The sequence below is a fragment of the Setaria italica genome, chromosome II, assembly GCF_000263155.2.
Source record: "Setaria italica strain Yugu1 chromosome II, Setaria_italica_v2.0, whole genome shotgun sequence".
Classification (NCBI taxonomy): domain Eukaryota; kingdom Viridiplantae; phylum Streptophyta; class Magnoliopsida; order Poales; family Poaceae; genus Setaria; species Setaria italica.
In genome coordinates this window covers 41,382,981-41,406,931 of record NC_028451.1, presented here as the reverse complement: position 1 = coordinate 41,406,931, position 23,951 = coordinate 41,382,981, and the positions used below count along the sequence as shown (strand labels likewise).

At 43.3% G+C, this 23,951-nt stretch overlaps 5 protein-coding genes across 5 annotated transcripts; 1 reads left to right on the top strand and 4 right to left on the bottom strand.

The window, feature by feature from the left end:
* Positions 1 to 295: 295 nt before the first annotated feature.
* On the bottom strand, positions 296 to 4,989 carry LOC101773027 (coiled-coil domain-containing protein 94). Its single transcript, XM_004957757.3, has 8 exons — positions 4,651 to 4,989; positions 2,853 to 3,002; positions 2,623 to 2,757; positions 2,477 to 2,542; positions 2,243 to 2,308; positions 2,021 to 2,116; positions 1,164 to 1,245; positions 296 to 787 (listed from the first exon to the last, which is right to left on the bottom strand). Exons 1-8 carry the CDS (start codon positions 4,846 to 4,848, stop codon positions 591 to 593), a joined length of 990 nt encoding a protein of 329 aa, XP_004957814.1. The 5' UTR covers positions 4,849 to 4,989; the 3' UTR covers positions 296 to 590.
* A 517-nt stretch (positions 4,990 to 5,506) lies between these two features.
* LOC101772623 (mitotic checkpoint serine/threonine-protein kinase BUB1) lies at positions 5,507 to 11,314 on the bottom strand. The gene is made up of 14 exons (XM_004957756.4): positions 11,048 to 11,314; positions 10,152 to 10,311; positions 9,887 to 10,044; positions 9,683 to 9,776; positions 8,699 to 8,803; positions 8,533 to 8,620; positions 8,224 to 8,327; positions 8,073 to 8,144; positions 7,899 to 7,988; positions 7,599 to 7,756; positions 6,781 to 6,835; positions 6,209 to 6,343; positions 5,994 to 6,115; positions 5,507 to 5,894 (listed from the first exon to the last, which is right to left on the bottom strand). Exons 1-14 carry the CDS (start codon positions 11,161 to 11,163, stop codon positions 5,705 to 5,707), a joined length of 1,647 nt encoding a protein of 548 aa, XP_004957813.1. The 5' UTR covers positions 11,164 to 11,314; the 3' UTR covers positions 5,507 to 5,704.
* Positions 11,315 to 11,556: 242 nt separating this feature from the next.
* Positions 11,557 to 17,056, top strand: LOC101772219 (SH3 domain-containing protein 3). Its single transcript, XM_004957755.4, has 10 exons — positions 11,557 to 11,736; positions 13,175 to 13,297; positions 13,523 to 13,592; positions 14,589 to 14,737; positions 15,378 to 15,479; positions 15,572 to 15,769; positions 15,863 to 15,925; positions 16,006 to 16,095; positions 16,175 to 16,249; positions 16,565 to 17,056. The coding sequence occupies exons 1-10, from the start codon at positions 11,677 to 11,679 to the stop codon at positions 16,679 to 16,681; spliced, it is 1,047 nt and encodes a 348-aa protein (XP_004957812.1). The 5' UTR covers positions 11,557 to 11,676; the 3' UTR covers positions 16,682 to 17,056.
* A 379-nt stretch (positions 17,057 to 17,435) lies between these two features.
* Positions 17,436 to 21,542, bottom strand: LOC101771812 (protein FLX-like 1). The gene is made up of 5 exons (XM_004957754.2): positions 20,943 to 21,542; positions 18,868 to 19,100; positions 18,354 to 18,517; positions 17,927 to 18,003; positions 17,436 to 17,844 (listed from the first exon to the last, which is right to left on the bottom strand). Exons 1-5 carry the CDS (start codon positions 21,441 to 21,443, stop codon positions 17,752 to 17,754), a joined length of 1,068 nt encoding a protein of 355 aa, XP_004957811.1. The 5' UTR covers positions 21,444 to 21,542; the 3' UTR covers positions 17,436 to 17,751.
* Positions 21,543 to 22,571: 1,029 nt separating this feature from the next.
* LOC101780886 (BTB/POZ and MATH domain-containing protein 2) lies at positions 22,572 to 23,216 on the bottom strand. Its single transcript, XM_004959635.1, has one exon. The coding sequence runs from the start codon at positions 23,214 to 23,216 to the stop codon at positions 22,572 to 22,574; it is 645 nt and encodes a 214-aa protein (XP_004959692.1).
* Positions 23,217 to 23,951: the final 735 nt, after the last annotated feature.

Genomic DNA, 23,951 nt, shown 5'->3' with positions numbered 1-23,951 from the left:
CTAGTGAGACAAAGACAAGAGTGGAGCTATACCAAACGCTTTTTGATATTTCAGATCCACGGTGGAGCAACTCTATGGTGGAGCTAGCTGGATCTATGGATCTGGAGCTGTTTTTTCAGAGATGGAGCTCTGCCAAACAGGCCTATTTCAATGACCTGCATAAGAATATGCAGATCGTTGTTTCAATTCACAAACAGTAGATGGGTAAAAGTACCCAGACAGCTATTACCTAACAACAATTTATCCAAACATGCCATTTCCATCCATATTTTGCATGCTGCTGCAACAGGGAACAAGTTGAAAGGATTTGCCTATGAACCCTGAGTTAATTTTGAACTTTTTGCGACCATCACTTTTACAAATACTGTAACATTTTCGGATATCCAATAACACAACTATATCTAGACAATCCAGATTACTAAGAGTCAATACTTGCAGTTGAGCCATTGACTGCCAGAGATTTGTCAGACTTACATAAGCTATACAACGATAGCACAATGGTTTTGGGAACTACGTGCCAACTATCCTCTGGTGCAATAATGTTACATCATGGACATCCAGTATTATTATGGCTTCAAGAGGGGTTGTCCTCACTCACTATCATCGCTATCATAGTTCTGGCAGAGGGACTGGAGAACATTGGTTTGCATTGCAGGTTCACTCTTTTGTTCTGCTACTGGTGCTTTGCCGTTGTCTTGGACAGCCGTGGATTCAGTCTTCTGTCTCTTAGGATCTGCGCTAGTCGACTTTGGTTTTACTATAAATTTGGGCATCCAGCTCTTGCTCCCTGCAACGCGTGCCCAACAGTAAGATTCACATGAAAATATCTCGCAAAGCTGTATATCAGAGGGGCAAGAGAACAAGAATATGGCATTTGTTTTCAAAAATCAAAAGCTGACTATTTTAACCAGGTAAATGAGAAAAGAATGCAGGTAAATTCATCGCAAAATGCAAAATAAGCAGGTTGTATATTGACAATTTGGAATCATGATTGTCATGGCCAAAACAAGTTGCCTAAGAGCATACTATGACACCACAGGTTTGATTGTAAAACGGTAAGACATGTCGCAGTTCTCAAATATGAAATATGGGATGTTTTTTGCGCTTCATGTAGACTGATGTAGCTATACAGAAAATTAATGATAAATCTACTTGGTGCTTACCTTCTTTATTGGCACCCTCTGATCCATTAGTTTTGCTTAAAACATCTGTTGGCTTTGTCACTGATTCTGAAGATCCGTTGATCTGTAAAAAGTTTTAAAAAAATAGCCAAGCAAGCAAACAATTCAAGAAATTTCACATGAAAAATATATAAAATATATACATTTATGGCAAGACACAAAAGTGACCAACACCCTCTTCACAACTGAAGTGCATAGTATGTTCATATGAAGGATGCTACGGTGATAACTAGTTGGATACTCCACAACACCAATAATTCACTGGTATGCCAATGTTGGCTACAATTCGCAAATTGCGCAATGCTCGACAACAAAACTTTACTCTTATCATCGTATCCATCTTCAAAGGATATTCCCCTTTTTAGCTACGACAGTTTCCTCAACCTAAAGCAAACCAGATATTATAGAAACCTACAGAACAATGTTTGGATTTTCAATTTAACATGATTAGCTGCTACTCCCTCCATCCCAAATTACTATTCGTTTGGGCTTTTCTAGATACATAGCCTTTGCTATGGACCTAGATGTATGCATGTCTAGATAAGTAGCAAAAGTTATGTATATAGAAAAGCCAAAACGAATAGTAATTTGGGACGGAGGGAGTATATGTTTAAAAAATTAAGTGAAAACTGCAAGAAGGGTAATGCGCCATCAATGATAATAGAACATACAACCACACCTTTTGAGGTTACAAATAATTAAGTGTAAATTAATGGTACATAACATGCATTGTCGTTAATTAAGTGTAGATTACTCTAATTGATGAGTTGGGATATAGAACCACAAAACAAAATAGCAACGAAAGCGAAAAATGGGGGATGAATACAATAAATACCTACCTTTATTGTTTTACTCGATTGGCCTGGGACCAAATCGTCATCATCGTCGTCGTCATCATCATCATCTTCTATCCGCTTTACATAAAATCCGGAGTTCTGCATTAAGTAATAGGGTTGCAAGTTAAAAAGAGATGTTATCATTGGAAACACTTCGAAAACTGTAGTTTCAGAAGGTACCACTAACACCCTCCACACACAAATTATACAGAGATAGAGGATTACTCGAAAAGTGATTGACTTGATAAGTTGTTCATCTTCTTCATCCAGCTCTGCAATTGCTTTTTCCTCCTATCATTTAACAAAGAATATCAATGTTAAGAGAGAGAATATGTAGGAAAATGACATTGGGTATATAACCAAATTATTCTAAATAAGTAGATAACAATCAAAAGATGGAATGTTCTATTTCAAACATTTATTAAAATGATAAAGCAAACAATGTTTCTAAGGTCTTACCTTCTCATGAGCTGAACGTTTCAAAATTTCAAGCATCTGGTCGACAGAGACGCCGGCATGTCTAGACTGCAGACAGCACAAGAAAACAACATCAGCATTCAGCAAAGCCCTACTATACAGCAGATTGGCATAGAACTAGATCCAACCTTCATGGACCGCATCTCTTCTAAAGCAGCAAGTATGTCCATATCCTGCTTTGAATCCATTGCTCTATTCTCCAATGCTCTCATTGCATCACCCATCTCCTCAGCATCCCGTTTCCTCTTTTCTTTGTCTGCTGCCTGGACAAAAGAATATGCATCATGGTGATCAAATTAAAGATCATAATTCTTGAAACGTATAAGCTGTCCTTATAATATGCCCCAAAATCACTTACCTCATCCTGTTCACGCCAAGGTTCAAAATTTCGACTAGCCCCCGATTCCACTGTGTAGTCAGAATTCTGAGGGTCTGTTTTGAAAGTGATCTCAGCAGAGCACTTAGTACACTTGAAGTAAAACCTAAATATTTGTATTCCCAAGTATGTCTGCACCCAAAAGAGTGGAATAGCATTAGCACGAGTTAGCATACAAACAGTAACCCGAATACGAACTAGTTGATGCAGACATGAAATTCTGTAGTTCCAGGACAACAGACAACCAAATAAAAGATTATGCTGGGCCATTAAATTGGTTATAAATTCAAAAGCACAAAGATAACACTGCACAACCCTTTATTAAAAAAAACACCACACAACCTAGAAGAGCAGGCACACTTTTAAAGGTATAAGGGCTGACATAAAAAAATATGATATAAACTAGCAATCATAACCTCTTCAAATTACTGCAGAACTGGATCTAGAAGACAGGACTTGGAGATCAATGGCAGTTCGAAACGGATGGAAGCTTTTGATTTTCAGATTTCACATAAGCATGTACATTTGGTGGATGACAAATGCTACAGTGAATACTACAAGCAGAAGGATTGGATACTATAGACTAGATAATCTAATTTGTAACTTTTCTTGTGATTGCCTAGAGCATTTATACAACTAGAATCACTAATCTAGGCTACATCTTCAATTCTTCATAGTACTGCACTTCTGCTACCCTCTCAATTTGACCCCTTTTCTATATGTCATAATTAGTTCGGAGTTAGAATAATGTGGTGTTTCAAATAGCTCTAGCAATAAAATTCTGTGAAGCTAGGAAGTGTTTTACAGCACTTAGGATACATCATCTGCTCTGCTTGCTTCTACAGATAAAGCAAGCAAAAGCATAAGTATCTAGCAGTAATATGCACCAAATCTCTCTTAAGAATATTAGTCCATAACCCATGGAGTATGTAGATTACTAAATACCCTGCTGGTGTGGTCGAATCATCCACAGCTGATGTATGTACCAAAAACCAAACTCCTGTCATCAGTTTTCACAATTACACCTAATTTTTAGGCAACCATTTCATTTCTGTTTTCTGTACAACTAAATCATATAGGTCGCACGACACAAAACATACAGTGGATAAACAGCTAGCGCAATGGCTTCATTCAGAAAAAATAATGATGTCGATATGGTGGGTGGCAAAATATTTGCTTAGCAGACAGCATGGAACTATGAACCACAGAGATATATCACTTATCACATAAGTGTAACAAATGTTAGCATTGCTCTCCCTGGTCCTAAGTCGTAACAAATAGTGGCGGTGGATCCAACAATTTGGGCCTAACGAGAGCACCACCAAGAGCAAAGAGTGATTCCTATTAGCGACAGTGCCAGTGACAAGGAAATGCAGCATGTGGATTTGGAGACGGACCGTATGATGGATAAATCAGCTCTGGAGGGAGCAAATTTCAGCTTGGCACTGACTGGAGGAATCATATTTGATATAAAAAGCTTGATAGCTTAGTTTTTCTAGTTTCTCCTCCTGCTCCTACTGTCTTCGTGAATGTAATAAGGTACCACATGCCCTACTAGCGGCAATGGGCTGTAAGTGCCCGTGTAATTCCGACCTTATTTGGGACGGAGCTTCAGCCGACGTTGCGGACTTGGTGGCCAGCGACATCGCCGTGTCAGTGGTTTAATGGAATTTCATTCCACTCAAAAAAAAAAAACCAACTAGGTCTGGGTGAGTTGCCTACCTCTCCGACAACCTAATAGGGGGAAAAAAAAACAACTAGGTCCGGGTGCGTTGCCTACCTCTCCGACGACATCCTCCTTTCTGGAGTTGAACTTGGTGCCCTTGTAGATGTATGTCCCGCAGGTGGCGCATTGGATGCTCATGGGGAGCATCATGCGCACCTTGATCTGCTGGTTCTTGGGCTGCCGCCGCCGCGGGATCTTCGACGGGTCGAAGTCCGGCGGGTAATACTTGTTCAACACCTTACGCTCACCCATCTTGCCGGAACCCTGACTACCCTAGGCAGCGCCGCCGCGCCAGAGACGGAGAGGGAAGGGGCGAGCGGCGCGTGCGGGAAGACGGCGACCAGGGGCGGGGGGAGCCGCCGTTGGAGAACAAGGTGGGATCGGGTTGGGCCGGTGAATCGGGGGCGCGTCGGGCTCGCCTATTTAGGTGTGTTATCGGGTGATGGGCTCGATGGCGGTTGTCGGCCTCTCGCGAGCCCGGCCGGCAAGTCCAACAAGCCCATGACTCCACCTAACACGCAACAGCCCACGTAAGCATGAGAGGCTGATCCAAAGTCCAAACGCACAGCAAGGTGGACAGGGGCCGTGCGTCCGTGCCCGCCGGCCAAGCGAACACGCCGCCGCCGCCAGCAAGGGAGGGAACTAGGGAAGCCTGTTTCGTCGTGGCCGTCGCTTGCTTGGCCGCGCCGGCCACGCCAATGTCATTCCATGGTGGACGGCTCGGGTTCGCGAGGACGAACACGAACTATCGCTGAATTGATCTCACGCTAGGGCACGAGCGCCAAGGCCAAGCGAGGCGACCCGGCGAGCCGTTTAGCCTAGAGCCCTAGAGCCACGCGGCAGCACGTATGCTGTCGCTGCCGCTCGCCTCAGCTGATTTGCAAACTCATTTGACTTTTGGGCGCTGCTGTTTCGTTTAGACAGATAGATAGATAGATACCCCATAACTTAACTGACGTGACAGATTTTCCGTTCACGCTAGTAGGAGATACATTACATGGGGATCGCAGGCACCAGCAGTGCTCGGGATTAGACGGGGAGGGCTCCCCGGGGACTGTCACAACTCACAACACGGCATGGGATACGTCGGCCGGTGCGCCTCATCTTATCAGGACGAGCACAGGGAGGCCTTCTGCTTCGCCAGCTGCTGGTTCAGCTTGCCGACGAGCTGCCGGTCGCTGCACATGTGCTCCCGGAAGGACGCGCGCAGGCCCCGGAGCGCCGTCACGTCACTGCCGTTGGAGGGCGCGTTCAGCAGCATGGTGAAGAGTTTCCTCCACAGCTCCACGTTCCAGTACCTGCGGTCGAGTCCCATTAATCTACTGCCCCGTTGCTAAGTAACATCGTTCACGCGCGCGAGAGGCGAACAAAAGGATTCGCAGTAATGGTGTGCGCACCTTCTAAACGGCAGCCTCGGCTGGTATTCGTAGCCCCCGCCTGCCCTGGGCACCTTCTGGACGCTCATCTCTGCCCCGTGTAGCATCATGTGCACGATGGCGCAGAGGCCGTATGTGTCGACCTGCACGCAGAAGAGACCAGCGCATCGTATCCGTAGGCATTCAGTAACTTTTAGAGCAGCAGAGGAAAGCACAGGCGGATCCTGAGTCCTGACCTGATACGTCCAGTTTCTATCCTCCTGCATCTCGACGCAGCGGAATCCTGACGTTCCACAGTCCCCGTGGAACTCCGTGCCGGCGCGGAAAAGATTCAGATCAATGCCACGACCCCAGTCAACAAGGCAGAGCCCCTGGATTGCAGATTTCACAAAGCATCAGAAAAAAGGGCTCCAATGCCGTCTAGGGGTGTTTGGGAAACACCTCGTAAACTTTAGGACATGTCACATCGGATGTTTGGATACTAATTAGAAGTATTAAATATAGTCTAATTACAAAACTAATTGCACAGATGGAATCTAATTCGCGAGACGAATCTATTAAGTCTAATTAGTCCATAATTTGACAATGTAGTGCTACAGTAACCAGTTGCTAATGATGGATTAATTAGACTTAATAGATTCGTCTCGCGAATTAGTATAGGGGTTCTGCAGTTAGTTTTATAATTAGCTCATGTTTAGTCCTCCTAATTAGGGTCCGAACGTCCGATGTGACACTCCTAAAGTTTAGTACCTCGTATCCAAACAGCCCAGGCTCTAAGCAAGTTGCGTGCTAGGATGGATATGCTCACCTGATTCTGCTCGTCCCTTGTTTCGCTTCTGAAGGTCTCTTCTGTTATATGTCCACTTTACATACCAAGAGTGAAGAAAGACATTGATTAGTAAAGCAGTTAGAAACAAATCAATTAAAATGACTTGACGAAGGCTACATGTTGAACTGAAACATGGGGGGGGGGGGGGGGTCAAGGAATGGGCTATAGACTTGTTAAAAAGATTTTGTTATGATTTACCTTTGACAAAAGGGATCAAAATCATGTTTCCAAATATAAAGCCTACCTGAACTACAGCCTAGTTTGCTGTTATCTCAATAGAACAACAGATCAGAACATAACCATTCAGCAGATAAGCTACAATAAGAGCATAAGAAATGGGATGCCCATTACTGCTAGGAGGTAATGAATATGCAGTAAACGATTAAGATTCGCCAACCCACCATTCCAGCACTTACGGCGAGCAAATGGAGTGATTATGAACTTTATGCTTTTTTCATGGCCAAACAACTCAAATATTCACATCGATAATTAACTTTCTTAGCTAGAGCTAAGTCTAGCTGACCTACTTGTAGTTGTAGGCATTTCATATGTTTGTGGGACTCATAGCTAAATGTCATCCTAATAACACAAGCACCAGGATTCGCCTAAAACAAGAGTCTTTGAGAACATGAATGGCAACAATGGTCCAACTGTACAGGTATTGTGCTTGGGATTTGCAGTTTGAATCCTTAATACTAGAGAAAATAAATGCATTTTGCATGTGTATTACCGAGTAAACAGATACCACAGGAAAAGGGGGGCAAATAAAGTGGCAACAGCAATGGTATCGTTATTACCTTAGGTAGCAAACAAGCATGTTATCAGGTTTGAAATCACCATGGATTATGCCAACACTATGCAGTGTTTCCAGCATCTTCAGCATCTCGATGGTATAATACATGCACAGGACCTCATCCATGTACCGACCGACTACTAAGTGGGAATTTATAACATCCTGCAAAAGGTTTGAGTTATATCTCATCACGTCTTTGCAACATCAATTGTCTGTAGTTGCATATTCCCTAACATAGATAATCAACACGCAAAAGTTGTTTTGATAGAGCTGATTTCTAAAGGACTTTTTGTATTGTAATTACCAGAAGGGTTCCATACGGCAGGTAATCACAGACTAACACGCTGACATCAGAGAAGATATGGATTTCGTGAGCATATCCGAAGCTTGGTCGCTGGAAGTAAAACAATTTATAGTATAAACATCATTATGATATAATGAAAGAATGTTGAGGTTTCTCTAAACCGAAATTTTGTACCTCAACTTCAGATATACGCATATCAAGTTGGCGATACATGTAAAATTCCCAAGGAAATGGGGGATTCTGAATCTGCAAATATGAATGACGTTTAACAGTGCAACAAACTATGAAAGGCAAGTTTCACTAAGACAATGGAAACATTTTTCACCTTCAAAGCAACCATTTCTTCTGCATTACCATCAACAGTTGCTTTGTATACTTTAGCAAAAGCACCAGTGCCAGGAGATCCTTTGATCTGATACTTTCTGCCACCTTGACACAAAAAAGGGGATTGTAGTTGCATTTTGTAATAACAACAATACAAATGAGCTTGCAAAAGAAGAGGACATATCTGCAAATTCTTATAATGTATTCATTGCAACTTGGAGTATCAATCATCAGTTAGTCAAACTAGGAACGTGATCCAGAATGTATGACATCTTTGTGCAAGAAAGAAACAAAATAATTACAGTTATACCTAACTCAATGACCTTGTTTCTTAAAATATTCAGCGAAGAAGTTAAGGCCACCTTTCCGTAGTAGACCTTGTTACTCTTGTAGTATCCCTGTTAAGGATTTGTGCATCCCATGATGAGAGTTAAGTGACACACAGAAAAACTATACATGCTAGCATCTGAACTTACAGCAAACTTCCTGAGGTCACTGTTAATTTTTTCCAGTAAAGTGTTCCTAGTAGATGCAGACCATGGATCTACCACGCTAGGTTCATTCTTCTGCTTTTTAGATGGCTGAAGACAAGAGAAAACAAAAAACAGAGTGAAGAATGAATATTAATCCACTAGGATGACAGGCTCAAGCAACTATATGCATGAAAATGATGCTATGTGAAGAATGGACGATGATGAAACCTTTAAAAAGAGAATATGTGGGTTAAAGAAAAGAATATAATGATATTTTGAATAAATTATTTCACAGCCTTGTGGAGTGGTATATCTTTACCAAAAAGAAACTCACATGTCCCCCTTTCTTTGTTTATATCCCTAACGCTTGGTACACTAAAGCTATGCAAATTGTATCTTGCCATATAACAAAAATTTCTATAGCAGACACCAGTAAATTCACAATAGAACATATGAACAGTACGAATAAAAGAAAAGTGGATTCTGGAATTCATTCCCAGTTATGACTAATCCTAAACCAACAGTATTTCTCACTCATAATATGATTACCAGTCTAAGCAAGAGAGGTGTGCTAAGCTAGTCCATTTTCTGGTCATACGAATGTATCAATAGACTTGGAAGTAATGTATGGTCATGATTTAAAATATACAATGTAAATTTTTCTGGTTCTACAGCAGTTAAGAACGTTTGCTGGAGAGCGCTGAGAACTCCAGTGGCAATACAGAACTGACAGTCTAATGACCATAGATCAAATGGCAAAGCGTAGCCATGAGATCCTGATATGAAGATTGCAATTGAAATACAAAGTCCATGAGTTATTGGAAATAGGCAGGAATGTGATGCTCAACATACCTATGAGCTATTTCAATGGTCAACATACTCATGGATACAAACAATATGAATTATCGAAACGTTTGATGAATACAAAAGTGTGGTGCTCAACATGCAGGATAGAAACAACTAAATCAGATCACATAGCTACCTCACCTGTGCATCCACATCTTCCTCTTCTACAAAATGCTCCAAATGTTTCAAAAATGTTAAGTGTGTTTTCTTCAAATGATCCAGGGGTTCCGCTTTCCTAGTTAAGCCACAGATGTAATTTACCATCACAACAACATGAGAACATCAGTTGTATGTGCTCAGCAAGAAGTGAACTTCGAGTGGAAAATATTTTCCACTCGCACTAACCTGGAGATACCGGTCGCATACACCTTATCAGCCTCCTGCACTTTCCCCTCAGCACAGAGATGCAATGCATATGATTCATAGAGCAGTGCATGCTCCAAGAACATTCTTTTATCCTCCAGCTGTTTGTAAACCTTGGGGAAGGCCTCAGTTACATCCGCCTAGACAGCAAGAATCATAAAAGGCCCCCAAAAAAAATAAGCAAAAGAACAACCAGTAACCCTGAAGGAATGAGATCAGAGTTGATATTTGAAGTAAAGCAGATTACATAGAGAATCCAGATGTTGAGGAGTCGTGGGTCAGTGGAGTACTGGTACTCATCCCCATATTTTTTAATGCATTCGGTCAAGTAACACTTGAGGCGTTCTAAAGCTGCTGCGTCACACTGTGACCCTGTCCCGAGCTCATCCATGGCCCTGCTGATAGACCTGGAAACAAACCCAGAAACCAACCTTAGCAAACTAGGGACATGTATAGAAGCTCATGCCAACATGGAGCAGTGGCAGAACCAGGAACTAATCAAAAGGAGGCCAGGATGACGTGATCCACATCTTGTAGTATAAACGGTCAAAAATCATGCATATTTACTGTATTTAGCACTAGAATTTTCACAAGTACTTGCGCATAAGTTTATTAAATTAAGTCATAACACAACATAGCAATGCACAGTTCCAAGATACATCAAACAGCAGGTTCTGCCACTGACGGGGAGGCACATCACAGTGATAAGTGATAATCTTACAAATTGCATATGTAGTTGAAAACTATGTATGAGAAGTCGAGAAAACAAAACAAAGAGTGGCATACAATGCGTGTGACTGCGTGAGTTCATATATCCAAATCAGAGACGAAATCAAGCTGCCACAACAATGCAGCCTCACAACATTTGAGTCCGGAGTCGACACAGTTGTGCATCCCGGTGACCCGGTTCAATACCACATGGTACGCATGAGCAACCACAGCCGGAATCGCGGAGCTAGAGCCGCGCAATCCAAACCGCAAATGCTTAAGCAGACAACGGTGGACCCTCAGATACGAGCACACGCGCCCGTAGGCGGAATCTCTCACTGAAACACACTGAGGAAGCAAATTCCACACTGATTCGCACAACACTAAGCGAAATCCAAGTAATGCGGGCAGATCTCGAGGGAGATTCGGGACTACCTGAGGTATGGGAGGATGGGGTCGGAGGGCGGCGAGGCCGTCTCCCGAGGAACCCTAGGCGAGGACCTCCGGAGCGGGCTGGAGGCGCCGCCCGGCGTGCGGGCAAGGATCACCATGACCGTCGACGGAGAGCCTATGGATCGAACCCTGCGGCGATCGCCGGAAGCGAGACGGCGGCGAGCAGCTATCCGCTGGCTCTCGCGCCTGTGAGGTGATGCGGGGAACGGGAACGGCGAGGTGGAGATGCTGGAAGATGGCTGGTAGCTTGGCCAGATGGGGAAATTTTTTGAATCGCCCCGGCCGTTGCTGTGGGCGCGGGCCTGAAGCGCTCCTCACGGGGCCACTTGTCAGAGACAGGCGTACGCGTACTTCGGACCAAGAAACAAGCAAAGGGGCAGGAAGTGTAGTGGGCCTTCTTCACGAGTGAAGAAGAATATCGAGGTGGGCTTCATGGGCCGGGCTCGGCGTCTGTGACGACGTCTAGAAGCGGCGGCGGACGGACGGCGTCGTGGATCGTTTGGAACGGCAGCGTGTCTGGTGACGGTGCCGCCGTCCGTCTGGGTATCGTCGACGGCGGCTTGTGCGCGGGTGTCGAAGCGAGGAGGGAGACGAGAGGAGCTGGGGGAGAGATGGAGGCGCTAAGGAAGCAGGCGAACAAGTTCAAGGAGCAGGTCGCCAAGCAGCAGCAGGTCCGGATCCCACACCCGAACACTCAATTCTTCCTTGCGCCTCGCGGTTCCGTCTTCCGTGTTCCTGCCGGTGCGCGAAGAAAATGGGCGTGATCCTTCTTGGTTTAGTTGCGCAATGTGTTGCGAGGCTGCCGCCAGGCTATGGCGGCGAGATTTGCTGCCGGTTTTAGGGGCCTCGCGCTTGTCCTATGGCTGGATCTCGGGGTTTCGATGCAGATTTGCGGTTCTTGGGCCGCGTGTATCTGCGAGCCGTGCGGTTGGAGCTCGAACCCACGGGCTGCGTTTTTAGGATGAATGGGACTTCTTGTGTTCTGTTGAATCTTGCGAATTTAGAGTGTACTGTGAATTGTAAATTGTAGCACTAGTGTGAAACCACGGTTGCAGTTCATTGATTCCATGGCTGCGGGGGAGGTTAAAAGGCATTTTTGATAAGGTTTTATGTTTCGAGTAGGCACTGGATTCAGCACTTGCAGCTCTAGTGTAAGGCGAGGCATCCCTTCTAATAATCATGCCGCTGTATGGACTAGAAAGTCCTTACCTGATGGAAGCGCTGTAAGGACAGATTGGTTGATTATTTTGTCATGTTGGTTGAAGCATACTATACTGCACTGATTTGACTTCTGCTGTAGGTACGGGAACATGTCCTTTCTGTAAATTAAGATTCAGTACCTCATTATGTTTGGGACTGAGGCGACATGTCTGCATTAGTAATCGGAAACATGTGCCTATTTTGTGAATCTGTATGCATAACCTTCGACTCCTGCCAATGTGGATGTGGCAGTCTGATTGACAGCATATTCACACAAATATACAGGAATGGCATGCCTAGCTTCGCGGGATGATGAATGGCTTTGTTTCCTCCAATTGTTTCTGTATATTGATTGCATAATTGCATTCCTAATAGGCTAGTAGCCATTTTTTATATTGTAAGTTGTCTGCGATACAGTTTTCTCTTGTACTTGGACAATCATGTGTTCTAACAACAGAACTTTTCCTTCTATCTGCACTTACTACCATAATGGTATCAATAGAAAGCTGTCATGCTACTTACAGTTTTTTTTTTGTTTTTGCTGTTTCTTTTTTCAAGTATTTTTTGTTTGTTAATTACAAGAAGCCAGGAGACATAAATGATTCCTGCTATGTTTTTACTTGTTGGTTGTTCCCTAAAGCCATGCTTATAAATCTGAAGCAGACTGACTAAAGTGGGTATTCTATAGTTTGATTATGTGTAGTTTCCTCAGTTCTTCTGTACACGTCCTCAATTGAGTCATCAACTGTCATATCACAAATATGAAACATAGAGAACTCCATAATGACCTCATGTATGGCCTTATATCTGATGCTACTGTTTCGAAACTACAAATTTGTGATGCAATGTTTACTGGTGCTATAAGGTTAATTCTTTTCTTGCTTACATTTTGTGACTTGACATTTTCAGGCTGTTATAAAGCAGTTCAGTACTACTGGTTATGAGCGCTCAGATTCTGTTGTAATTGATGAGGTTGAACTACAGAGACATCAACAGCTCGATAAATTGTATAGCTCTACTCGTTCTGGAAGGGTAAGACTGGGAGATTCTAGAAAGCCATAAGACCTACCTGATGTGAACACATGGACTAAAATTGGTGTTGCATTAGCATTGTTCACTGTAGAATGTGCTAAGCAATAAACTTTAACCATCTGTACTGTAGTGAAATGGAAGTGAAAGTTATATGATTGCAGTATATGCTTTAATGAGTTTCATGATGGTAGTTGCTAAATTTATCTGATATATACACACTAACAGGATTTCCAGAAGGACATTGTTAGAGCTGGTGAAGGTTTGGTATCTATTGGAAACAAGCATATTGAAGTGGGTATGTGGTTCATGTCAGTTATTTTTTGGTTTATTATGTCAGGTTGAGATTCCCTCACAGAATAGGAAAACTGCTATTGCTATTTTTATTGCCTTATTTACATTTTTCTGCATGGTAGAGCCATTAGTTAGGGCTAGAAATAGGATCTCGACCTTTCATAATTTAGCTTAATATGAAGCTATGAACTAGAATGCTAACTTCTGCCTGTAGCTATCTGGGATTATACTGCCTCTATTTCAAAACATAGGGTGTGTTAGGTTTCAAAATTACAAATTTTGAACAACTGTTGTCAAATCTTACACATGTTTAGTACTCCCTCCGTCCCATAAAGAATGTTCATTTAGCCTTCAAAACTTGTCCCACAAAGAGTATTCATATAACTTTCAAACCATCCAACAAAGGCCCTCATAATACCTTATGGCCCAGTTAACAAATCGATCATTTACTCCCACCATCAATGCCAGACTCGCTAAATAAGGAAGGCTAATAGGTTCGACAATTACTGCAAGCGTGCATGCATAATTAATTCTACTCGGTAATCCATCCGATTAAGAAGAGTTATTAGGGATATTTTGGACTTTTAGCATTGCTACCATCTTGTCTAAAATTTTTTAAACGAACAGTCTATGTGGGACGGAGGGAGTATACAAAAGATGAATTGTTAGATTCGTATTTCAAGTATCTGTGAATAAGATTTGTTTTCATATCAATTGACAATATATCATAAGAGATATTAATGGTCAAAGTATACTTGGAAAGACTTCCTTGTATCCTACTATGGCTTTCAAAAAAAGAAATGGATGCCCTTGCTAACTTGAGATTGAGAAGAACCAGTGAACCACTCCTTTTCAAAGTTATCGCCAGTATATTTATAAAAGGTTATTTGTAGCTTAGTTGCTCCAGTTCTGCTTCGGAGCTCGTATGCAAATCCCCTAACTAAACATCTGGTGAAATGGTTTGTGAAACAGTTGCATCTGTTCTTTCATTTGGTCACAGGAACAAAATTTTCAGAGGACTGCTATAGATATGGAGGTGAAAATAGTGCAAGCGATGAGGCCCTTGCAAAAGCAGCATCATTATATGGAGGTGCTTTGAGAAATATTGAGAAAGAGTATGAAGATTTCAACAGAACTTTATCTTCCCAGGTAACTGTTGTGTGTTCTTCGAGTTTATTTCCCACACAGGTCCTCTTTAGTTGGAAGAAATTTTTAGGAATTTAGGCGTAGGGGCTTTTGAAGTCTCTTGTTTGGTTGCCTGTTAGGTGGACAGGAAATATAGGTGGGATGAGGAATGCATATTCGAGGGTATAGCTCTCACAATTTCAAACCTTGGTAGGGTTGCCAATTGAAATGGAATCAAATACCTTTTTGATGGAAGATAGCATCTCAGCCCTTTAAACTGACTTATTTTAGCATGGCTTTACTTTCTGGAAATTCTAGAAATTCCATTAATGGATCCATTTTAAGTTCTTTACTGGAAGTTGCCATTGGCTACCAGAGATTGTACTGACAGCCCAGAATATCGAAAATGTTGGATTTTTTTTTAGAAAAATGTCCGCAAGCCCATGGTGATTCAGTTAGTCCATAGATAGAATTGTCTAGTTTCATCAAAACCGAAATGTGAAAAATCTATATCATTCTATATTATGTAGAACAGCCTTTATCAGTTCAAATTTGAGCTCAGCCTCTGAAAGATATTCCATTTTGATATAAATATAAGAACATCTGTGTGTGTTAGATATTTTGATTTCATGTAGATACATTCTTCCATTTGTTGGCGTTTCAGACTATAGACCCATTGAGGGCAATGTCTATGGGTGCACCCCTGGAAGATGCTCGCGGTCTTGCACAGCGTTATAGCCGGATGAGGCATGAAGCTGAGATCCTTGTATGTACTGTTGACTTGATCCTTGCTTCAGAAGAGTAGCTTTCGATTATTGTTACTTGCATGCACCCTGATCCTTCTTGTTTGTTCAACAGTCTGCTGAAATTGCTAGAAGAAAGGCACGGGTCAGAGAAGCTCCAATTCCGGAGCACACTACAAAGCTTCAACAGTCTGAAGCTAAAATGATAGAGCACAAAGCAAGCATGGCTGTGTTAGGAAAGGAAGCAGCAGCGGCGCTTGCGGCTGTTGAATCTCAGCAGCAACGGGTAACCCTTCAGCGGCTGGTTGGCATGGTGAGATTGCCTGCTTATAATAATGGTCATTCTATTGGCATTGTTTTTTTTCATTCATTTGTTTCTTATCCTTGGCCATTCATCTTGTTGAAGGTAGAAGCAGAAAAATTATTCCATCTGAGGTTAGCTGCAATACTTGATGACGTTGAGGCTGAGGTAGAGGACTTTTCATTTTGATTGGTAAGTTCTGAAAATTCACTTGCATTCCTAATTTTTTTATGAATTCTTTTTTGTAGATGTCCTCTGAGAAGCAGAAGAGAGAATCGGCACCGCCTATTATATCTTCGCATAAGCGTGCTGAGAAAGCCCAATACTTCCTTGCTGAGGTGAAAAATGAGTAACCAGCAGTAAAGAGCAAGTACATGATATTTCCATTTATGTTAACCAATCTTTTTGTTGCTGCAGGCAGTGCATAACTTCAATGGAACGACAGAGAAGGAACTTAGCTTAATTGTTGGTGATTATGTTGTTGTTCGTCAGGTCAGTGTGTTCTTAACAATTTCAGCTGTGGAAGCAATCTATATCCCTCTGTCTTGCAGAACTGTTAACACAATCACAAGTTACTATCATGTCAAAGATTTACCAATTAGTATATGGACACTTGCCCTCCACTCCTGCAGTGAGTCCACAGTGACTGCCTACAGGCTTGATAGGATGAATCAGTCCGTCAGTTACTAAAAAAAGAACCATAACATGGTGGAAGCAAAATAGGGATGAATTAGCCTGTCCAATCAAAAACCATTCAAATCTATTCAACTCATTGACTGTCAATACTATTCTGCTTGCCTGCAACAGATTGCTCCCAATGGTTGGGCCGAAGGAGAATGCCGAGGGAAGGCCGGGTGGTTCCCAGCTGCCTATGTTGAGCGGCGCGAAAATATCCCCCCAAATAAAGTTTTCCCGCAAGCATAAGATGGTAAGCAGGTCGATCTGTTTCCACTGTGCAGTGCTTGCTGGTAGCAAATGGCATTCCATGAAGCTTTGGCATTAGGGGAGCTGTAAGCCTGTATGTAACTTGTGACCGGTTTGATGCTTGTATCTTGTACATCTTATATTCTTGTGGTTGTCTAGACTTTAGATAAGACCTGTCTGCGCACGGGGCCTGCGCGCACACTGAAGATGCGGCTTTGCATATGTATAACTATCATCGATGTATCTATCATGTGCTCGCCGGCAGCATAGGTCGTAGACTCAGCTTGTCCCTTCCTCTGCTACTGACGCCTTTCGAATGTAAAGTGATTCTTGCCCCTTTTTGTTTTGGCTATGCATCAGTAGTTCGTTCTGCTATGTTTTTTCTATTGATACCATCGTGCATCAGGGCTGTGATCCGTTTACTCAACCTGCAGAATTTCAGCTTACCTCAAGTGAGATGTCAGGTGGGCTTCCACCGGATACAGCCATGCTAAACTATTTTTCTTTTTACTCGACTTCAGTAGTTGAGAAATTTAGATCATTGGATGGCCAACAGATAGTCGAGATCGTGGGATGGCAACTGATGGCATATGATATTTGCGGCAATATGGCTGTTATCACAAGGGGATTCAATTCAATTCTTAGGCTTATCAACAGCTGAGTTGGGTTTTGCGCGCTCAAATATCCCAAAAATGCAGTACATGAATATATCATGTTAAACATGAATGCATCTGCAACTCGATGGACATCCCAATGACATAAGAGACGAATTTTCAACTTAGACCTAAGTAGTTAAACACTTTGCACAATTGAACATCACATCACTTGTCCCCCACGGATAACGATTCACGCTTGATTCAAAATCTTATCTCGATTCATAGACAAACGATCACGATTCAGACATCACCTGCAGAAACTATATATATTCACTTATACAGGCTGATAGGAAGATAAGCTAAAAGTAAATCTGTGCGCAATTTGTCAAGCTGTGCTCTATCTACCACAACATTCAAATGGAAGTCACGGCCAAATCTGTGTACACTTCAGTGAATGGGCGAGCAAATCGATATTTATCTCCGCCCAGGTGCCCTTTGCATGTCATAGGCGCCCCAAGCGTGCGTTGCACCAGGTACATACTGGGAGGCAGAATCGGCAGCACTTGCCTGCAATAGAGAAGCCGCTTCAAATGAGGATTAAGGGATTGTGAGGTTCTGCAGAAAATGGAGTAGAAGCCACAAGACGTACTTGATTCATGCTGTACCCAGCGTTATAAGGATTTGGGGCAAAATTGGCCTTGGGATTCCCATAGCTTCCAACATAACCTGCATGGTAGTCGCCATGTTAAGTAGGCACATGCCACATACAGAGATTGAACTTGGGTACAGCTTCACCTATTATGCCAGATTACTAATCAGCTTCACCTATTGCGCCAGGTATTGAACAGACAATACAACATTAAGCACAATTAAGAATATGGTCCGTAGGTTAGATTTTAGCATACATATTTTTTTGCATCTCAAATTCACAATCACTCCGGTGGCATCTTTTAAAACATTATCACAGTTTTATTATCAAGGCCATCCCACCTGATTGTTCAAGTAAGTTGCAGAATTACCATTTGGAACAGAAAAGTTATAGACATGAAAAAGATAGCATCCTAATCAGATCATACCTTGATTGCCTGCAGACATAACAGCCCGTGACCTGCTCTCCGCATTAGCAACCTCAGCTCGAAGTTTTTCCACTTCAGAAGCCACTGAAATCAAATTCTTCTGCATCTCTTGTCCCTGCTCATAACTCTCTGCATATCCTTTCTTCTCAAGCTCAATACCAGATCTGCATGTTGACTCATAAATATCATACAAGTTGAAGAAAGCAAAGGCATTCATTGCAAACCTGCCTCTCTCTATTGCTCAACAGATGATCGAAATTCTATTTAATCTACTTGTTGAACGTATCATTCCAGTTTGGAGTGAGGTGCTCGTTTTGACTAGGCGGAACAGCCAAGGTTAAAGGACTAGGTGAAAGGGAAGAGAAAAATGGCTAAGACAATGTCTACCAGATGGGGAAGAGGTAAGATAAACCAGGGAAGAGCAGATAAAACATTACTCAGTTGTCCAATACTGAAAAACCTTAGACCTATTTTGAAAGAAAGGGAGTAGGTGAAAGATTTAATAGAGACCTACCTCAAATGTTGTGTTTCGTGTTTGATCTCCTGGATCTCAGCTTTTAGCGCAGAGACCTTCTGCAAGTCTTCTGCTGAACGAGCCAAATCCTGTGTGAACCCCTGGACCTGGCCCATAAGTTCCTGCCTCGCTGCACCCAGGTTTTGAATGTCCAGACGAACTTGCGCAAGCTCTGCTCTCATTTCATGTACTGCTCGGAGCTCCGCTTCCATCTTCATTGACCTCTCATAGACCTGTTAAAATAACCATAAATTATTTTTATTTGACACGAGCAGAGCCGCCTTATTCAACTAAGTCGGGCAGGTCATAACGTCATAGATTCAAAGGTACATGAACTTGCATGATAATATAGAATGCAAGTATTTGAAAATATCGCCTGAAAATGGGGTCATACCTTAAGCTAAAACATAAAAATTCCACTTATTCAAGTTATGCAGTTTCAAACCTACAACTAATGCAAAGGTTTGCAATTTCATGCGAAATGCACATAAAAGTGTAATAACTAATAAAAATATAGGATAAATGAACTCGGGTTGGTTCTGCTTCTGCAAGCAGAATACACACAGTGAATCTTGTGGCTTCGAACCAAAGAGTGGATGCACATGATGTTAGACAGGTAGTTGGTAAAAAGAAAATAAGCATGCACATGCTACCATATTTTAAAAAAAACATAAGCAGAGAAACAAAATAGTCTGGCAGAAGTAGTTGAGTTTATATCGAAGCCGTGAATATAGAGCTTGAAAACCTCATATGAACAAAGAATCCAAGTAGGACAACTTCCAGATCTCTCTAGAGGCCGAGGCAGTGCATTATCAGAATCTAACTGATTTATTAGGATATGCCTGGACTGTATAACACACAGCAAATTTGGAAACTGTTGAGTAACAGCAAATATAAGGAAAAAGACCTACATACACATAAGCATGTCCACAGTATCTGGCTTGTTTAATGTATCTGCAAAAATGAGTGGATAAATGTTGTGCAAACTTAGCATCTAAAGGGGAGAAATCTTGGTGGTTTGTACCAAAAGGGCTGCCTTCTCAGCCTTGCTTAAAATTTCCTCCATATTTTTACTAGCTATTCTCTCTCTTCACTTTATCTCCATTATTTACATACAGGAGGAAGGAGACTAAAAAGAAGATGAGCTTAAGGGGTGTGAAGTTCCAATCCAGTGCAAACTGATACACTTTCTACCTCAATTGCGACAATGTCATGGACATGGACATGAAAATAAATACAAATCCAGGGTTCTAATTCTGTAGCTTGTCACTTCCACAATTCTAGAAGGCAGCTGCCAAGCTAGCCAAGGCACTAGGCAGCCCTCCTGTCTAGCACCCAATCGCAACCTAGCTCCCTCATTGCCTTGGCAGCCACCAAACCCACTTAGCCAGCCAAAACCTACTGGACTATGAGGCAAACTTGCCTCCATCAATTATATCTAGTGTTACATGGACATGGGTGCGGGTGTGCAATTCAGCAGTTTGTTTTCTTTTTGTGTGTGGGGGGTGGGGCACAAATATCAAATGGAATCCAACACAGATGTAGGAATTCGACATGGGTGCGGGGTGCTTGATTCGGCAAAAAAAAATTAGGACACATGTGTCCAGGTAGCACTTCTATATGTTCCAGCTGCTGGTACATACAAGCCAAAAAAGGGGAATGCATGCATGCTTTTATCGTTTTGCACGATTTTGGTGGCCTAATGTCATGCACAAATTTGTCATGAAAAGGTTGCAGTTTCCAAATACAAGGCAGGAGTGTCATACAGAACAGAAAATTGATTAATGGCATTACAAGTTCAAAGTTCACATGACCAGTCCCAAATAGATCCACTGCAACACAAAATATACACTGCAACGTCAAATTTAGCACTACATTTGCAAGACTGGGAGCAATTTAGGCACACTAAACAAACATAAGAGAGCCTTCAGGGCTGAAGCCCTACATAGCGTCAATTCTTGGGTCCAATTGAGCATGCTGTTTCCAGATAAGTACGTATTTGCACCCAAATTTGCAATGCATAGAAAAGAAGATACATTCACCACACTGAAGCTCGTGGGGGAGAGCATCCGCACCTCGCGAAGACGTAGGTCGCCCTCCTCCTGAGCGGAGGCGAGCGAGCGCGCGGTGCGGCCGAGCTCGTGCCGCGCGGCGGCGACCTCCTGCACGAGCGCCACGTGCGTCGCGGCCAGCCGCTGGTTCTGCGCTAGCAGCGCGTGCGCCTCGTCGATCTCAGCGCCGAGCCGCTCCTCCAGCGCCGCCACCACGTGCGGCTGGGGCGGCAGGGGGCCGCCGGCGCCACCGACACCGTGGCCGTGGCCCGCGAAATGGCGGAGATGCGGCGGCTGCTCGAGGAAGCTGTCGGGGTGGCCGGGCGGCAGGCGGGACGGGTCGCGGAAGTCATCGGGGTGGTGGTGCGGGGGCAGGCGCGGCGGCTCGCGGTAGTCGTCGATGTGGTGGTGGGGCGGGAGGTGAGGGTGGTGCTGGTGGTGGAGCGGAGGAGGATGCGGGTGGTTGCCAGCGCCGCCGCCGCGGGGGAAGGAGTGGGGGAGTGGGTTGCGGTGGCGGCCGGCCATGGCGAGTCGCCGGAAGCCCGGAACCCTACCGATGGCGTGGTGAGGGTACGACTGTTTTCCCCAGAAACTTGTTTCAGAGCTCAGGAAAGGACGAATTTTGCACGAACCACCTCGGAACTTATTTTGCACGAAAGGATTTATGTTGAACGGTGCAAATCTGAATAACTTGGGCCTGTTTGCCGGATTTTGTGTAGTACATGAATTTTAGAACGTATTTGGAACGGAGGTTTTTCATAGGAAAAGTAAAAGGAATGGATTCCTTTGAAAAGTTTCTTAGTTTTGATGTTTGGAACGGAGGAAAACTGATTCCCATTCCTGAGGAAAGGCTCATGGTCCTTCACAAAACGTAGGAAAAAAAGCATCCAATGAAACCTAAGGAAAAATTTCCTACGGGTGAGCTATCACTGCACTGCAATTTACTGGAGAGTTTATCCTATCTCGCTGCACTCAATGCTTCACGGTTGTGATTTAAAAAATAGTTCATGTATGGTTGTTGCCCATGAGTGACTTCAGAGTAGCAGGTCTCTTGTCACTGCTCAAGTGAATGGCATGCGTGGTAGCTGTAGAGAAACAGAAAATGATGGGGCATTAAGGAAGAAACGAGAGGAGAAAAGAGGAAGGACTAAGATCTTAATCTTATCTTCATGTATCAGCATGAAAACTCAATTTAATTAAAGTGTTTGTTGAAAAATTTAATTAAAGTGGATATGATGGGATTTATCTTCATGTATCAGCATGAAGTGTGTTTATGGGTTGGAGGAGTGAGTGGAGGTGGCACCAATAAATAACCAGATAATAGTACCACAAAGCCCCCTTCGTAATATCAGGCAAGCCCGACTTAAACATAAATTAATGGAAAATTCTCAGAGAGTCTTGTCCAACTACAATAGATTGTAGCACAAACTGCGAACCACATGCATTTTAAGAATGTAGAACAAATTTATTATCACCATTATATGGGGACATTGTCATTTATTTATTTAATATAAGAATATTATAATTATACGTGTATAGCATCCACGCGATCCGAAAAGAAAAAAAATACTCATAAAAACCATTACCAATTCATCCTATCGAGAGGTTTTGGAATACGCTAGCTCATACGACTAGATTACATTCCATGCTCGTTCATACTTGAAAACACCTTAAGAAGAACTTGACGAACGCCTGCCTGAGCCCCAAGCCGACGACCCTCGCGTGATGACGCTTGCACAGCTCGTCCTTGCAGTGGCATGCTAGCCCCAGCACCTCCACGTCACGCTCCTGCACGGCCTCCCCCTCCTTCGCCGCCGACTTCTCGACGACGGTGATGTCACACCGGACGGCGACGCAGTCGTCCCTGAGGTACCCCGAGAACCAGTCCAGCTTTTGCTTGGCGATGAACTTCGCAACGCCTCGCCTGGTCACGGCCTTCGCCCTGTTATAGGTGATCGTGAAGCTCTCGCTGTGCGGCGGCAGCAGCGACGCCGGGGCGCCGGGGCGGCGGACCAGGGAGAACGTGACCTCGGCGCGGACGTCCTTGGCGGGGACGGCCGCGTCGTCGTCGAGGTTGAGGTACAGGGAGACGAAGCCGGCGTTCTCCCTGAAGTCCCCGTTGGGGTAGAAGTGGATCTTCCACGCGTGGCCTGCCACCTGGAATCGGCTGGACTCAAGGAATTTGCCGGTGCAGTGCATGTCCTCGAGGCGCTTGTAGCCCTCGATCTTGAGCATGTGCGTCTCGGTGGCGGACACCGCGGCGGCGACGGTGGACACGGATATCCCCGTCGGCGACATGGCTGCGGCTGGCCGATGGTCTGTGGGTACCGGAACGCGCGACGACGGGTGACGGCGGCGTTTTTAACACGACGGCAGTGTGGAGTTCTTGTATACTAATACAGGAAGCGGTTAGATCATTGGAAAGTTGGGTAAGATTATGTAGATATAGATATATATAATGGCCGGGTACGTAGACGAAGAAGGTTGAGTTGTAATAATACTTATATTCTGTTTGGATGCCAAGTACTTTTAGGCTCTGTTTGGTATGAAGGAATTGGAATCTATTTAATGGAGTAGGCTAATTTATGTTGGAATGTGGCATTCCACAACTTTCCAAAGTTTATATATAAGCCTATCTTAAATTCATGGGGTGAGAGATGGAAATTGATTCTATAGATTATGGTTATTAGAATGGAATTCAATTCTTATAGCACGCTCTTAGACTCGCTTCTCTATAGTAGAAGTGCAGCATATAAGTATCTCTCCCATATCACCAACTATAATATACAACTATATTCCACATACAATTATATTAGCTTAATTAATTTGTGTCTAAATTATAATTATTATGATGGAATTCAATTCCAATGATCCAAACGGGGCCTTAGAGTATTTGTAAGTTACTGCGGTTCTGGACTCTGAAGAATACTTTAGTTTCTGGAAGTTGTTGTGTACTTGGGTGTTTGGATACAACAAATCTTCTAGTTTTTAAAAGCATGGCATTATTAAAATTAGTTTTTCAGAGTTATAAAC